General features: G+C 44.8%; 1 protein-coding gene across 3 annotated transcripts in view; it reads left to right on the forward strand.

The window, feature by feature from the left end:
• The window catches only part of mdfic (MyoD family inhibitor domain containing), a 60,575-nt gene that overhangs the window by 27,700 nt on the left and 17,609 nt on the right, over positions 1 to 15,266 (forward strand). Inside the window, exon 5 of one of the 3 annotated variants that reach the window (XM_053862359.1) lies at positions 6,496 to 8,254. The exons of 1 other annotated variant lie outside the window; for it this stretch is intronic. In XM_053862359.1, coding sequence (XP_053718334.1) covers positions 6,496 to 6,743 — 248 coding nt within the window. In that variant the 3' untranslated portion in view covers positions 6,744 to 8,254. Of the gene's footprint in view, positions 1 to 6,495; positions 8,255 to 15,266 lie in introns of those variants that run through there. One more of the 3 variants, XM_053862358.1, reaches the window with a different exon arrangement.

The raw sequence follows: 15,266 nt of genomic DNA on the forward strand, positions 1-15,266 counted from the left end.
CTTCATCATTCATGTGAAATGTTTAAACAGAGGAGCATAAATTCTCTGTTAAAAGTTCATCCTGAAAATCTGCTTAAATACCATGGAGAAGTCAAGAACTCCAAATGAATTAGGTCAGCTCGCAATGTTGTCCTGAAGTGTAGAGGAACCAGATTTGTCTTCACTGAAAGTTAGGTTGTTCGGTGTTGGTAAGCAACGGTGTCCCAGAATATCAGAGTTGCAGTTAGGTTGTTTTGTGTTGGTAAGCAACAGCGTTCCAGAATATCGGAGTTGCAGTTAGGTTGTTCGGTGTTGGTAAGCAACAGCGTTCCAGAATATCGGAGTTGCAGTTAGGTTGTTCGGTGTTGGTAAGCAACAGCGTTCCAGAATATCGGAGTTGCCGAGCCTCTGGAGAACAGAGCGGTAGTGAGAGATGCGATCACCTCCTCTGCAGTGCAACAGCGAGCACAACAAGAGCTGCCTCTATTTTTGGAAGTAATTCCTTCACACGATGCTCGAGTCTTACCCTCTATCACCTTTTTAATGACTGAGGTGTTTATCATCCCCGTCAGGTGCGTGACAACCCTTGTCTACTCCTGTGGCTTTTTTTTCCCCTTAAAAACAAGTTCATCACCAGCTCACTGTGCGGAGAAGACATCACTTTGTCAGGTGAGAGGCCGAGGTGAGTCCAGTAATGAAGGCGGGTGGATCGCGGAGGACATAGGTGTGACCGCCTAACGAGGCCGGCGAGTGCAGGGTGCCTATTAAAAGTCGTGACCAGCCGTTGTCGGGCCCCTCACACCTTCACTCGGGCCTCTCTGCATCTCCCTTCATCCCGTCAGCGCCGCCCCGGTGCTCATTAACAGGCCGCCTCCTGCTACTCGGCCTTCTGCTGTGTTTGTGGACATGCAGATGTTTCCTCCCGACACGTCCGAGTCATGTTTAATTCCGATTGAAGAGTTTAGATGACTCCAATCACAGGTGCTGTGTGGTGGAGGGATAGAGACATCAAAAGTTTGTTGCCTTGCCATTACTGGGCTCTGACCTCAGTCACTGGACAATCACTATTTAACTGTAGTCCAAAGACTTCAGAGTTCCGATAGACCTGATGGACCTGCAGTTGAGTTTTAAAATGAGCGTGTGTGGGAGCTGACCTGCTCTGGTTACTGTGGTTTTTTATGGTCCTTATCGAAAGTCCTGATCGACTTATATGTGGCAACGCCAGTCTGCAGCTTGCAGCAGTCTATTAGGCTTCCGCAACACTTGTTTGCAAGAGCTGTCTACATGAGTGTTTCTGATTCACCACTGGGTTACATTCACTTCAGAAGAGCAACATCAACTGTCACGAAAGTTATAAGGCTGTTTGTAATCGTTGTTTCATGACTTTGAACCCACTAAGAAAAGTCGACTGACTTCAGACTCCATTGCAAAAAACTAAGTGAAATACTATATTGTCATGTAACAAAATGATTGCAACAAAGCATAAAAAAAATGAATGTCCAAATTTTCCCTTGTTTGAGATTCTCTCATTTTCTATCCACGTGTTCTGTGATGGACCTCTCACCCTTTGTAGCTGGGATGGGTTGAGCACCCTGTGTTTCCATTAGGTCCATTAGGAGAATGAGTAGCGTGAAATGAATCATTGAATCCCTATTTACATGTTTGTTCAAATGGCTGTATATCCCACAGATTTGGGTAGTCGAGATACGAACGAGAAGTTCCCATTGTTAAGTGTTTTTTGTTTTCTCTGCTTTCTCCGCTGTTACGCATTCACCCCGAGGCCTTCCGCTGTTTAGACTCCGTATGTGGGCGTTTACCCACGGGTGAGGATGAGAACCAGAGATGATCTTCTTAAAAAATTGATAAAAAGTCGTGTTGAGATATAAACGAGGAGGAGGCGGCGTCAGATCTTTATTTGATGACACGCCGCTTGAAATATGCATTAGCTGGAGGTTGCAGTGAGCCAAACAACACATTCACAACACCTCGCCGGCAAAGACGCTCACCAGAGATATTCCAAACACTTTTTTTTCCTCCGACATCTTAATTGGCAAAGACCCAGAGAGGGAGTGAGTGAGCGGGTGAGAGGAGGAGGAGGAAATAAAACCAGCGGCAGCTCAACAAGTCTCTCTCATTATGGCGTTTGTGTTGCTTATTTGCAGACGCCGGCACTCAGAATCAATATGCCTGCTCTCAAGTATTTATTTCCCCGCGGAAAAAAGCCAAGCTGTTGTGTTTGAATGTTTACATGGATTAACATAATCTGTTTGCCTGTGAAATTAGCCTCCTAAACAGCTCCCCGAACACAGGAAATAAAAAGGCAAGAGCCAGCTCGGGGGATTCCTCTCCTCCCCGCGTTTCTTGGCACGCGCTGCTGGCAGATCTGTGATAACACTTCTTATTTACTGCTCCGCTTTTGTTCCTGCGTGTCATCCAACTGCTGTTCAGCTTAATTGTGTGTAATCAAGATTTTCAAGCAGCTTTAGTTGCATTGATCTGGAGCCAGCCCTCCAGAGTTTTTGAGGGGCTCCTTATTGCGTAATGCCGCAGAAGTCTGGCTTCAGTCCAGCTTCCTTTGCCAACAGCGCCGACTCTAGCGAATTAACACAGCGGCAAAGACTGGGGTCGGGCGGCAGTACTACGTCAGACTCATTCAGCAACATTTAGACCTGAAAGCATAGTGCTCATTTTTTTGTTTCTGCGACTGCAAGTTGACCTTGAACAATATGTTTTTTTTAAAAATGTTTTTTGTATTTGTGAAAAAAATGTGTGCTGTAGACTGAATAAGTATGTAGAACTGCTGAGCTGTTTCGGGAGTCTTTGACATGCAGTTCTTAGCTGGTGGTCACAATGTTTAGAACGACCTATTTCTCTTGGCGTCTCGCGAAGGGACCCAACTTTTCCGGCCAGTCATATGTCAATGACATTACGGCCCAACTCCAGTACTGCTTCTAGAACCACGCTGCCTGGTTCTAGAACTAAATGCACCTTGTTGCCTCTTTGGTCACTGAGGTAATGGGAGTTTTATCTCTTAGAGTCAAACCTCCAATCCAGCATTTGTTGCCCGTATGCTGGATTCTTCTTACTCTGATCTATACTTCAGAATGTGTTTGAGCATTGAAGGAACTCTTTCACACTTCTTGTTGGACTCCCTCCTCCCTCTTTTAGTCCCCCATCCACTCCAGACTGGGCTTGAGCTTGTGGACATCTCCACTGGGGTTTCAGCTTTAGGTGTTTTGACTTTCCTCCCCGTCATACATTCTAAAGCGAGCATCCCCCCCGAGTCTGATCTGTCCATCCTGGCGGCCACCGAGACTCATCTGATCAATCCTTCTGTTTATCTCTGCGGCTCTCGCTGTCCGAACTCTTGAATGTTTTGCACAGCTTGCCGCTCCGAGGCTCAGCCGGCTTGTTTTGTGTCATGGTGCCCCCCCACTCCCCACTATCTTTTTTTATGTTAGCTTTCCAGATGTCTTCGGGTATTTCCACTGAGACCATCCGCGCAAACTGTGAGCTTCATCACAATAAAACATTGTCAGTGTGCTGCTCTGTCCGTCTGTTGGTTGGTTTCACTCCGTCTCGCTGTCTTCATGGAGATGTGCCTCGCGTCCAGCTCTCTTGTGTACAGCCTACGACCCCCTCCTCCCCGTCCTCTTCCTACACCTCTTTGCCGGCCTCTCTAAGATCCAGACTAATCGCTGCTGGTGAATTATACATCCAAGTGAATAGCTGAGATGCTGGCCGCTGCCTAATGTGTTTTCAGGGTTCTGCCAGTCCAGTTTTGCCGACGTGGGCCTGGTTTTACCCTCTGGGTCCTTCAAAGTTTGTTCGTCTGAACTTTGAGGTTTTGTTCATACAGCTGTGGCCCGCGCAGCAGTTTGTAGCACCGCAAGCAGAAAATGTGAAAAATGTGAAAACCGACTTCTCCTCCTCTGTGCTGCTGTGCTGAAAATATTCAGATTAGACTTTTGGCCAGATCATCTGACTTATTATGCCATTTACATGCACACTTTCGACACACAATGTTTCACTTTCCCACTCTCCATTCTATTTTTTTCTGAAATAAACAAGTACTCTTGTCTGAAGCATAGAAAGTGGAAATCCCTTCCATAAAGAAACACATTTTGTCACCTGGAGCCATATGTTTATTCGGGGAACACCAAGTTGTTCTCAGGATTATGTAATGTTTGGAGTCCCATTTTTATTTAGCCAATTCCATTGGGTTGCATTCTCAATTTCAAATAAGGTCACATTCCAGAATTTAAGAGAACTTTAATTTTGTGAACATGCTCATGAAATTAAAAACAAATGTTCCACAATGTGCTATCGATGTGGATTTAGGAGGATGAGTCAGGTGTCCGAAGGACTGGTTAGAGGAGCTTAATATAGACTCAGGATTTTATTGTAAACTAAATTGTAGCAGGGTTTGGACCCTCATTGTTCCCGCTTAAATCTGCTCCATTTACTTTATTGTCATTAGATATTGCGATGCTTGTTCTGTACAGAAAGAACTCATTTGTGCAGAACAAGGTTTTGTTTCTTAATTTTTTTCAACTTCTTCCTGCTAATGTTTAATCACAATTACAAAACTGGTTCCAGTTTCTTGTTGGTCAAGTGGTCCACAAAAACAAAATAACCATTATACCGTCATAAAAACTGTCCAACTTTCAAGACAAGCTCAAACGGAAGAGTAACTCCAGAGTGTCGATAAGAAAAGGTAGTTTTTGGGGACCAAGGAGAAAGGACGTTCCCAAACAATCAAAAAACCTAAACTGACAAGATAAAATAAGGAAAAATCCAAACATGAAAATTTCCAGTTGGAAAACCTTTTGACATTTTGAAATAATTCCTACGAATGGGAAAGCTGACAAATAAAATGTAAAATAAAATAGAAGAGAAAAATGATGAAATTTGTATGAAAAATGGTACTCGGCTCCCTTTAAAGTCAGGGTCATGTATTTATTTACCGTTAGTTGTTATCTTTTTTTAATATATCTCGTTTTCACAATCGTGGGAAGCCAAAATCGAATTTCATTCCATTGCACTGCCCTCCGACCAAATTGCTCCTTGCGACCAACTCTGCATCCCAGGTGAGGTCACGAGGTCAGCAGTTGTCAGTAGTGTCGACAGGTCATCAGAGATCAAAGGTCCGTGGTGTATGGGCCTACTTCAGGCTCTAAAGATCCATAAGATCCTCACTGTCTCAGGTGCTGAGTTTTACAGCTGCTGAGAAGTGTGTTTGCCCTGTAGACATTTGAAAAGATGAATCTGTTTCCTGTCTCTGATAAGGACGAATCCTTCAAACCGTCTTCAGAAGACCCCCGCACTCTGCCCCCCGCTCGTTTCAACTTGAACATCTTGTTTGTATCACAGCCGGCCTCTGGTCATCTCCATGGCCCTGGACTGTGGAAAATAAGAAGAAAAAAGCCCTGCACTTTGATTAATCAAACATGAGCATCCAGCGGACCCCCTGCCCCCCTCCACCTATACACCCCTTCTAACCCAATCAGCGGCGGCCGCCTCTGACGGCTGGAGACGGCCTGATGAAAGTTATGCAAATGCATCGTGTTTGTAATGCTATTTTTCTGCATCTGTCCACATCATGTCTGCTTAACGCTCAGAAGCAGCTGTGCGGCGCCGGCCGGCTTCAAACGCCGTTGACGGTCAGAGTGAGGTAGCGGCACTGAGTGATATTTAGTCTGACTGACTGCTGATGCAGGCTAACGCATCTACATCTCACTTCCTGCTCGACCGCAGACCTCTGCTTTTTGTCTGAAGAACTGTTTCCCTTTCTCTCGGACAGCTGTGATACTTGTTATAGGCGCTGCCACTCAGTGTTAACTGCTGGATGCCGAAACTTTTGGTGTGGCACTTTTAACTGTACTTTACGTCTGGGGCAGTGGGAGCACACAGGTTTGGTTAGATGTGTTTTCTCCCTGCCAATGGTCATGGAAGCAGCTGTCTCCTGACATGTTTGTGTTGTGTCGATTTACATACTACAACTGAGGTCTCTCTACAGAACTGCCATGTTTTACTGTTGCAGATCTCTGCAAATCTGATCAGACATTTCAGAATTTGAACCTGATTTTCATACCGGAAGAGATTGGATGCACCTATCTATAACACAACTCAACCTACTTGCAAGTGGAATACGTGCTCATAAGCAAACCAGATTGTGTAATAAGATGCGGTGTTGGATGATACGCTCCGCGGCTTGTGTCTGGACACACACACACACACATATACACACACACACACACACACACCTCACCTGTTGATCATTTCTCTTCTGACTGACATGTTTTTAATTGAACCTTCCAGATGAATGATCCTTAGAACTGTCATCTTCCTCTTGGCCAACTGAATTCTCTGATCAGCGCTTGCATGATGATGTTCTCACATTAATCGAGCGCACAGTGGGCTTCATGTTCGCTGACTCTTCCCCTGCTGCTAACGCTCCGTGCTCACCTCCGAGTTCAAACGTGATTGTGAAGTGGCTGCTGTTGTTGCGTTCAGACTGCTGTGTCCACTGCATCCTGGCCTGCCTCTTCTGTGAGTTCCTGGCGTTGTGCAACATGGTGGTGACGCAGGCGTCGTGTGGCACGTGCACCCCGGAAGCGTGCTGCTGCTGCTGCAGCGAGGAAGTGGGCGACGACTGCAACTGCCCATGCGACATGGACTGTGGCATCATGGATGCCTGCTGCGAGTCGTCCGACTGCCTGGAAATCTGTATGGAGTGCTGCGGCATCTGCTTCCCAACATAAAGGAGGGGGCGGGGCTTGTTCTGGGGCGACATATATAGATTATCCTCCTTTTTTGTGATACATGTGAAGCATCCCACAACTGATTGTGATGTCTTTCCTTCTTCAAAGTATTATTCGTCGTCAGTGTTTTAGTATTCTGATGTGGTCGCGCTTTGCTTAGGTAAAGCAAGTATCTAAATAACAGTTCAGAAGTACAGATTTTAATAGTCTTTTTTTTTGTTGGTTGATTACAATACTAGAGATGCTAACTGTTAGCTGTCCTTTCAACAGCAACCTCCGTCACTGCTGCTGCCGCCACCACATAGGATTAGTTATCCATACAGTATTTAAAAGACGACGCCACTATTTAGTGTCACCTGTTCTGAAGCATAAACTCCCGCTGACCGTCATCAAAAAGGTCCTCCAAATAAATGAAGACCCCTGAAGGATGCTCCAAAATGAGGAGGTCAATTGTAGCCACATATCTTTTCTCCACTCCTCTCTACTGTTTGGTGAGTCAGCTCTTTGGGTTCCAGAAAAATCCTCATGGGGGTTGTGTTGATGTTGAAACTCATGTTCAAAAGAAAAAAAAATACTACAGTATCTGTCACTGTGGCAAAACAGTTTATTATTACCCCACTGATGCATCCTACCTCTGTCAACACGAGGTAAAAAAAACACTAAATGAGTGACAAAATTTTCCTTTTATCGTATAAATAATTTGACAAATGGTAAACTAAACTGAAACTGGGAGAATTAATGTTGAGAATTCATGTCCATTCTGATGGACTCACTTGGTGAGACATCTGTGAAGAAGTACACTGTGCTTCATGTATGTCTTTTGTGGCTGTGTTCTCTTGGTTAGTCTGTAGTTCAATGCAAAGTGCTGATATTTAATCGCTTGTTCAGGAAACATGTTTTCATCTCTTCTGTCCAATGGACAACTGTTATGCATTCAGTCAGGTAGGCCAATGTTTTTACACTTCCGAACCACATTCCAAAAGTATTATATTTTTAGAGATTTCAGTATGTTTTCTCTGAGTTTGTTGGTAAACTTAACTGGACGCAGAGAGAATAGTCAAAGGATTTCATCTCATTCCTGAATTTACTGGAGACACTGCACTTTTTTGGCTGATCGGAATTCTGTTAAACTGAATGACATTCCAGATGAGTCATGCAATGTCGTCTTATTGCAAGAGAAGAGGTGAGGAGTCACAAAACATAGATCAAAGAAAGTGTTTTTAAGTGCTGAACAGTAATTTTAGCTTCCTATTTATCTTTTGTCATTTCCGAGCATCTCTCATGTGTTGACAGAACCACACCGCAGAAGCCAAACCAGAAAGGTCATCCTTGTGTCTACATTTGATAAAAACCATGTGCAAAAAGTGTCAGAAATACTTTATATAGATAATGTGAAGAATCTAACTTGTAAAACATCTTCATCCTCTCGATGCTCCTTTCTTTGGTTTGCTGTTTATTTTGTGAAATAAAAAACATTTGACTTGGTGTCTTTGTTGTTTGTTTTGTTGCCACTAGTTTTTCTTGAGAATATATCATGTTTACCGCTGAAATATTAAAAATTGGAAGCATTTCCGGGACAACTTCAAGTGCACATCTTCAGGACCAGTAGTTCCACTAGTCCTTGGTCCAAGTCCTTGCTCTGGATGTCCGAATATAGAACCAAGGAGACAGACTCCACATATGAACAGTTTAATATGATTTCCTTGTCTTCAATATGTTTATACTTTTATATTTTTTAAAGGGAGTGGCTCCGTTATTATTTTGTTCATCAGTAACTAGTAGGGGTTACTGTTGGTGGTCACGCTTATAGCCAGGAACCACCGCCAGTGTTGTGCAGGTTGATTTGCACTTTTATTCTTTGCTCAAAATTAGACTAAAAATCACATTTTTAACTGAATTATATTAAAAATGTTAATTGTTTGACCGCCATTCCTTTCTGTTCTTTTTTTTGTTGTCTGTCATGAGGAAAAAATTCCCCATTGCAGAGATGTTGGGAATTAGTGCCGCTTGTGGTTTTGGAAAAAACGACAAAAAAAAATTGTTTTGGGGAAGAAACCTGGGCACAGTTGTCTTCCAAAGACCGCATGTTCTTTCAAATTCAAATCCAGATGTCTTGTGCCTTTGTGTCAGTACTTCTTCTCCTCCATAACCGACAGTCTCCTAGCACTGTCACTTTCTCTTCCAGCTGTAGTGTAGGATATATAACCCTGTTCTTCTGAACTGTCAAGCAAGTGTAGGTCCCTCTTCGTGTCACATTGGAAGCAAGTGACAAACCACCCCATTTCTGATGCTGTTGTGCCATAGAACGTAAGAGCCATCCGTCTCGCAATGTGTTATTATACATAGTTGCAGCAGGAACAAGAAAACACGACCGCCGACACTCGTGAGGTCGTAGAGGAGCAGAGACCTCCCGCTGGCTGGAACAGCAGTATGACCTTCTGTCGACACCACCCCCTGTTAACCCCTCAATTAACCCCCATAGCAGCCCCCCCACTGATGGAGCAGAGTGGCGACACCCTCCCACCCCCCATCTTTATTATCTATCATCACTTCCTTTTATCATTTTGTGCATGGCTGCGCCAGCCTGCAGGAAATTACCATCTTATTTCACTAATGCGTTCACAGAGAAATGTCCAGAAAAGTCTCTCACTTGCTCAGAAGAATCAAGAGAATAAAAAGTGCAGGTGCGGTGACCTTTTCTTGCAGTCCTCTTTTTTTCTTTTTTCCCCCCCCACTCCTGTAATCAATCCCCCTCTGATCGCTCGCCGTGCGTTGGATTGTAGTGCCACAATTAACAGCAGCTCCATTGTTTCTATTTGCCACAACCACCTCAAGGTCGTTTCTCCTTTTAATATTAAATCAATGCGACTGACTCACCACTGGGCTCGTTCCAATCGCACAGTAAGTAGACGGGATCCGTTTCTTTCTCGTGGAATGGTTTGGTTTGTCATATTTTATGGAAATCAGGCGGGTGAATTGCTCGCTGATATAACCCGATTGTAATTACAGCCAGTGCCTCTAATTAGAGAGGACATGAGGCGTGCGCGAGAACGCGCGACACTTCTTTGTGCTCGCCATCTGTTTTTTATCCCATCCTCTTCATGTTACATCAGTGCTTGTTTTTATAAGATGTGCTTTTTTTCCCAACTCACTGTCAGTCCTCCAGATCTATAGTAACCATCATTATCTCAAGTCGGGTGAATCAGTTTGATATATTTATGATGTTGTCTCCTGGTCGTTACAGGTAATTACGGCAATAGAGTAACTGTCAGCATGTCAGGAAAGTATGAGCGTTGCTGCGGAACATACGTGAGACTGATAATCCCAAAGGGAGGAGACAACAGCACAACACCGCTGGAGCTGTTGTCGACATCCACAAAAGTCAGAATGATTGTTTCAGGCCTGGGAAGTCTCCAGAGACTTTTCGTCCTGCTGAAAATGTCCTTCTCAAATGTAGCTTGTAGCGGAGTTCGCATGTTCTGACTGTGCTTAAGCAGTAGTACTCCGGGCACTCTGGTTTCCTCCAAACACATGCCGAGGTTAATGCAAGACTCAAAGATGTCTGTAGGTGTGAGCGTCCTTCCTGTTGCCCTGAGGAGCTGGGATGGACTCCAACTCCCTGTGATCCATGATGGGAATGTTGCCGGGTCAGCGTTTTGTCTGTGCTTGCTGCCTTTTACCAAACTTGCTGTTTGTCACTTGTAGGTAAATAAAGCAGCCCCGGAGCTGAGGGCAAAAGAAGGAAGACGGGAGTTCAGGTAACGTCACTTTCAATTAACACACTGCGGTATCGACCTCATTAGCTCGCTCGCTCATGACTCCGTCTCAGCGTCTAACGGGGTCATTACCTGGAAACTCAAATTGAGTATGACACAATCCGCTGTCGCGCTTCACTCCTGATTTGTTTGTTTGTTCCGGAGAAATGGCAGCTGCAGCGTCAAAAATGAAAGCATTGAAGTTTCGGTGTTTACATCTAAACCGTGTCAGAGCAGCAACCTGCCAGCAAAAGGGTTTCACAGCGATTTGTATTCTTTGTTCCGTCTTCTGTGCGTTAACAAAGCGCGATGCCGCGCGCACCTTAAATATTTAAAGACCCCCTTTTGCTGGATCGGTGCAAGAGGCCTTCTAATCTCCTTGTTACCTGGAGGCGTCGCCACGGTAAACACAGAGATGACACATGGCGGTTAGAGAGATCAGGAGAGATGTGTGAGGTTCAAAAGATGCCAGAGGAGGCGACAACATCTGGCAGCTCGAGAATCACAGACGTCAAACCTTCCTTTATTTTTCTGGAAACGCGCCTGCCCCCCCTTCATCCTGGAGCGGCGTCTTTTTGTTTCAGGAAGTCTATTTAAGATCCGCAACTTACTGTGTTTTCCTCACTTCACTTTGTCTGCGAGTGGGCTGTGTGAGAGGCAAATTGGGGAGGACGTGAGGACCAGCGACGCCTGTTTACTTGCTTGTTCATTCTCCTTGAGCTATAAATTAGATGTCACCGTTGTTTCATGTCATCGTCTGCCGCACAGGCGTTCTGCCATGCAGCTTTTTTGGCTGTTTGTTCCTGACATCACTTAAATGAATCTCCTGCCTGCAGTCGTCTATATCACCGGATGATTGGCAGGTGGCTCGGATGGTGTGCTAGTGCTGGGGTTGTTTGTTCCAGCATTCGCTGCGCATCATCACGCAGCATTTTGGAGCAAGAAGTAGAAGTGTTGGTGCATGGATCTGTCAAATCTCAAAACTGAACAGAACTGAACGCCAGTCTGAGATCAGCTACTATCTTTTTTAAGCCCATAAATTACGCTTGATGTTTAGCGTGGCCAGTGTAGTAAATAAAGCGGCCCAGGCTTCACCCTCCAGAAACCTCCCACATTGAGCGGAAATACCACGTCGGGTTATGTCTTTTGATTCTTTCTCTGCATCTGTCCAGCTCCCAGTTATTAAGATGAATGTTTTATTGCTAAAAAAGTAGCTGGAAGCCAAATCTTTTGTACAGTGACTCAACAACATGGTTATTAGTTAAACGGATTAAGTCATTCGTGTTTTTTTTTACCCATGATTTACATCTACGTTTGTGACCCCCTTTAAAACACACCACCTGTAAATATTTCTGTTTCTCTCAAAATTTACTGTCGTAGAGTAGATCTTTTTTTTTTTTTTAATGAATTTCCGCCTGCAGCTGGAGTTCTTTTGTAATGGAGCTGCTTACAAGGGCGGTGACTGAGGTGAGCGGTACAGGTGGGGAATGTTTCTCTGTGCTGGTCACTAGTACAGTGAATTAAAACAGTAACTTGTGATCTGTTACACAGGCTTGGGATGTAGGGTGTTGGAAATAGCATGCAGAATGGCTCTTGTGGTCAGCCATGTTTGTTTTCAAACACCCATTATATTGTTTGAGTGATTCAGACTGCTTCAGAATCGTACACGTCCAAATTCTGAACCTTGGTGGTCATGTTTATGGGCAAAATTGATTGGCGGACATGACTTCATTTCAACAAGGTGATGGGGAATATGATGATGCACCTGTCTCGTTGCAGGGTGGGCGAAAGGGGATTCAAGTGATTGGTTGAATTTGTGAGAAAGTAACTGGACAAATTTTCTGCACCTTGCTGAACTGGAAGGGATTGGTTGAAATTGTGTTAATAGTTGTGATCGCAACATTGCGGTTTCCTGGAGGGGCTGATTATTATTCCCATTTCCTGCGTGCAGTGGAAAAGGAAGGTTGTCCACAAAAACTAAAATACTTTTGAACTCATCGATGAGCCCCATTACTGAAACTCGCTTTTGTTTTTTAATTATATTGCTACATTTGAAAACCAATAGTGTTTGTTCAGTCTTGAACACTTCATGTGCTGCTTTCATGGATGTATTCTGGTGTGCGTGCGTGTGTGTGTGGCCATGTTTTGCCATACTTGTGAGTAGTCTTGACAAGCCACCGTCTTGTGAGGACATTTTTGCCTGTCCTAACCAGTTTTAAATAGTTAAAACAGGAGGAAAAGTAGTTTATTATAATTGGGTTTCAGTTTGGTTCAGAGTCCTGGTTAAGGTTAGCCATTTGTTTTGGATGGTTACGTTAAGGGTGAGAGGCTGGGGAAAGCATTATGGCAGTAAGAGGTCCTTACAAAAATAGCAAAACAAACCTTATGTGTGTGTGTGTGTGTGTGTGTGTGTTATAATCCGACCCGCAGCAAAGCGAGTGTGAGGGAGTCGCTCCTCATGCGGAAAGAAAACAGGGATCAAGGTCTTAATAACGGCAGCGTTTGTGGCAAACATCCAGGACTCCACTTTCCGCTCCGAGCAGCCGCTTCACATTGAGTTAGCATGAGTGACAGCAGCACTCACACACAAAGACGTACACACGTGCGAGTGAAAGCATGTTGGCAACATCAGGCGGAAGATAAAACCAACCTGATATCGTTTTGCAAATAAACACTTGTAATTGTTTGTCAGATGTGTTTAGATGCTGAACGCAACAACAACCCCCCGCCGCTCCACTTCCTCCTCTCGCTCTGCAGCAGAACCACCAGATGCTTCTCTGCCACGTGCTTATTTGCCCGTCAGTGCTCCCTAATTGTTTCATCTGCTACAAATAAACACGTCGCCTGTTGCGTCTTTATGTGGCATCCGGCATCCGCTTTGTTTTTGCTTACGTCGCTGATGGAGAGGCAGGCGGCTGTTTCTCCGTGGCTGCTGGGAATTGGGAAAGTTTACAGGTGCGCCTCGTCAACACCTGCTCACATCTGGAGGAGGGAGGTGTGAAAGAGACAATTAAAATACAGCCGCCACAGGTTTGTTCTTAAAGAAGCCGCTTCCGGAGCTCTTTCATGCTAATCCGTCATTTTAGAGGTTTAAGTGAGTGACTTGTTGACAAAGAAGCATGAGGTGAATGTGCTGACAGTTATTACCAAGATGAATATGGCATTATGTGTTCACTGTGTTCATGAATGTGGCTGGATAACATCTCAGCAAAAGCAGAAGTAACTTGTAAAATAGGACGTATAAAAATGAGTTTTTCAGAGTGGTTCAAAGGGGAAGGTGGCGTTGTGCCTCTGGCAGGCTATTCTGATGCTTAGGTGGCCTCATGGAGAAGGCTCCTGATGCCCCAAGATTTAAGCATTCACTTTGGGAGAACTAGCCCGGACTCACCTGTGGACCAGAAGGTCCTGGCTGGCTCGTGCGGATTCTGCAGTCGGGGGCCTCTAATGGTCAGGGAGCCAGTGATGTGCTGTTGTGTGTTTGAACCACCTAGATTCCTTGCTGCTGAGTTCTAAACCAGTTAGAGGTGGAATTTCCTGTTGATACCAGCGAGACGAGAGTTACGGCAGACCAGGTTGGAGAATATGAATGCATGAATACGTTTTCCTAAGCTGGCAGATGACAGCATGAGTTCAGTTTTTAACTGACAGAAACAGGACTGAACTGTTTTTTTTTTTTACTGTTAGGGTCTAATGAAAGCGAATATGAAAAAGAGGACACCAAAATGTTGGTCTCTATTTAAGGAGCTCAGCAGTTGAATTTATGAGCCCCACAAACCCAGTCAAAACTGGAATACGAAATCTGGACCGGTAGTTTGTATCAGGTTGTCAACCCATCCAGTGGATTCTTCAACGTTGACGGAACCTTAGTGATTCCTTTCTCAACACGCGGAGCCTCCATTTTCCCAGAGATCAGTGGGAATGCCTAACAAATTAAAACCAGGACATATGTTTGGAATCATCTTTGATCGACTTCAAAACAGCCTCCGATAAATGAATAAAATATACACGCACTGTTTCCGAGTTGTTCAATTACCTCAGCTGCTGTTACGAGAGCACCGTGTGGGAGTGAGAGGTGTCGGCGCTCGCCTCCTCCTCCTCCCACGTCAATCAACATACCTGATTTCCTCCTCATCTGCCAGGTGATAATTGACACGGCGTTTCTCTTGCACTCAAATGAATATCAGACTCTGCTCTTGAGCAAACAACAACCATGGTTTGACTCCGGCAACTTGAGGCGGCGTGGACTTGCAGATTAGACCGCATCTCATACATAACCGCCTCATATTTGGGAGCATCTGCGGCATGCATTTGAAGACAAATATGAATAGTTCATCTGCGCTTATTAATAGTGCATGTTTGCTCTTCTTTAAACGCCGAGCGTCTTCTAAACAGACGTGCCATGCGCAGCACCAGGCGAGCAGCATTGAAGAGGCGAGGTGATGAAGTGCAGATATCTGCCCTGAAAGAATACGAGCCCCGAGGACACGCGTCTCTTTTCTCGGCTTCCTTCTTCTAAATTCAAATGTGCTGCAACTTCCCCCCCGACCCCCGTCCTCCCCAACCTCGCCTGTCCTCCCCCCCACCCTCCTGAAGAATATTCATCTCAGGTTAAAAATGTAAATGCAAATGCGACCACATTAGAGCGCGCAGGTTGTTAATAAATTAACACGTGGCAGAAATAATTCAGTTTAGCGTGATGATTCTCAGGCGCAAGCTGTCAGCTGTCGCATTGTTCTGGATCTGGATGTGACACGGGCGCCGAACTGTG

This window comes from Synchiropus splendidus, chromosome 4 (assembly GCF_027744825.2).
Source record: "Synchiropus splendidus isolate RoL2022-P1 chromosome 4, RoL_Sspl_1.0, whole genome shotgun sequence".
Taxonomy (NCBI): Eukaryota; Metazoa; Chordata; class Actinopteri; order Syngnathiformes; family Callionymidae; genus Synchiropus; species Synchiropus splendidus.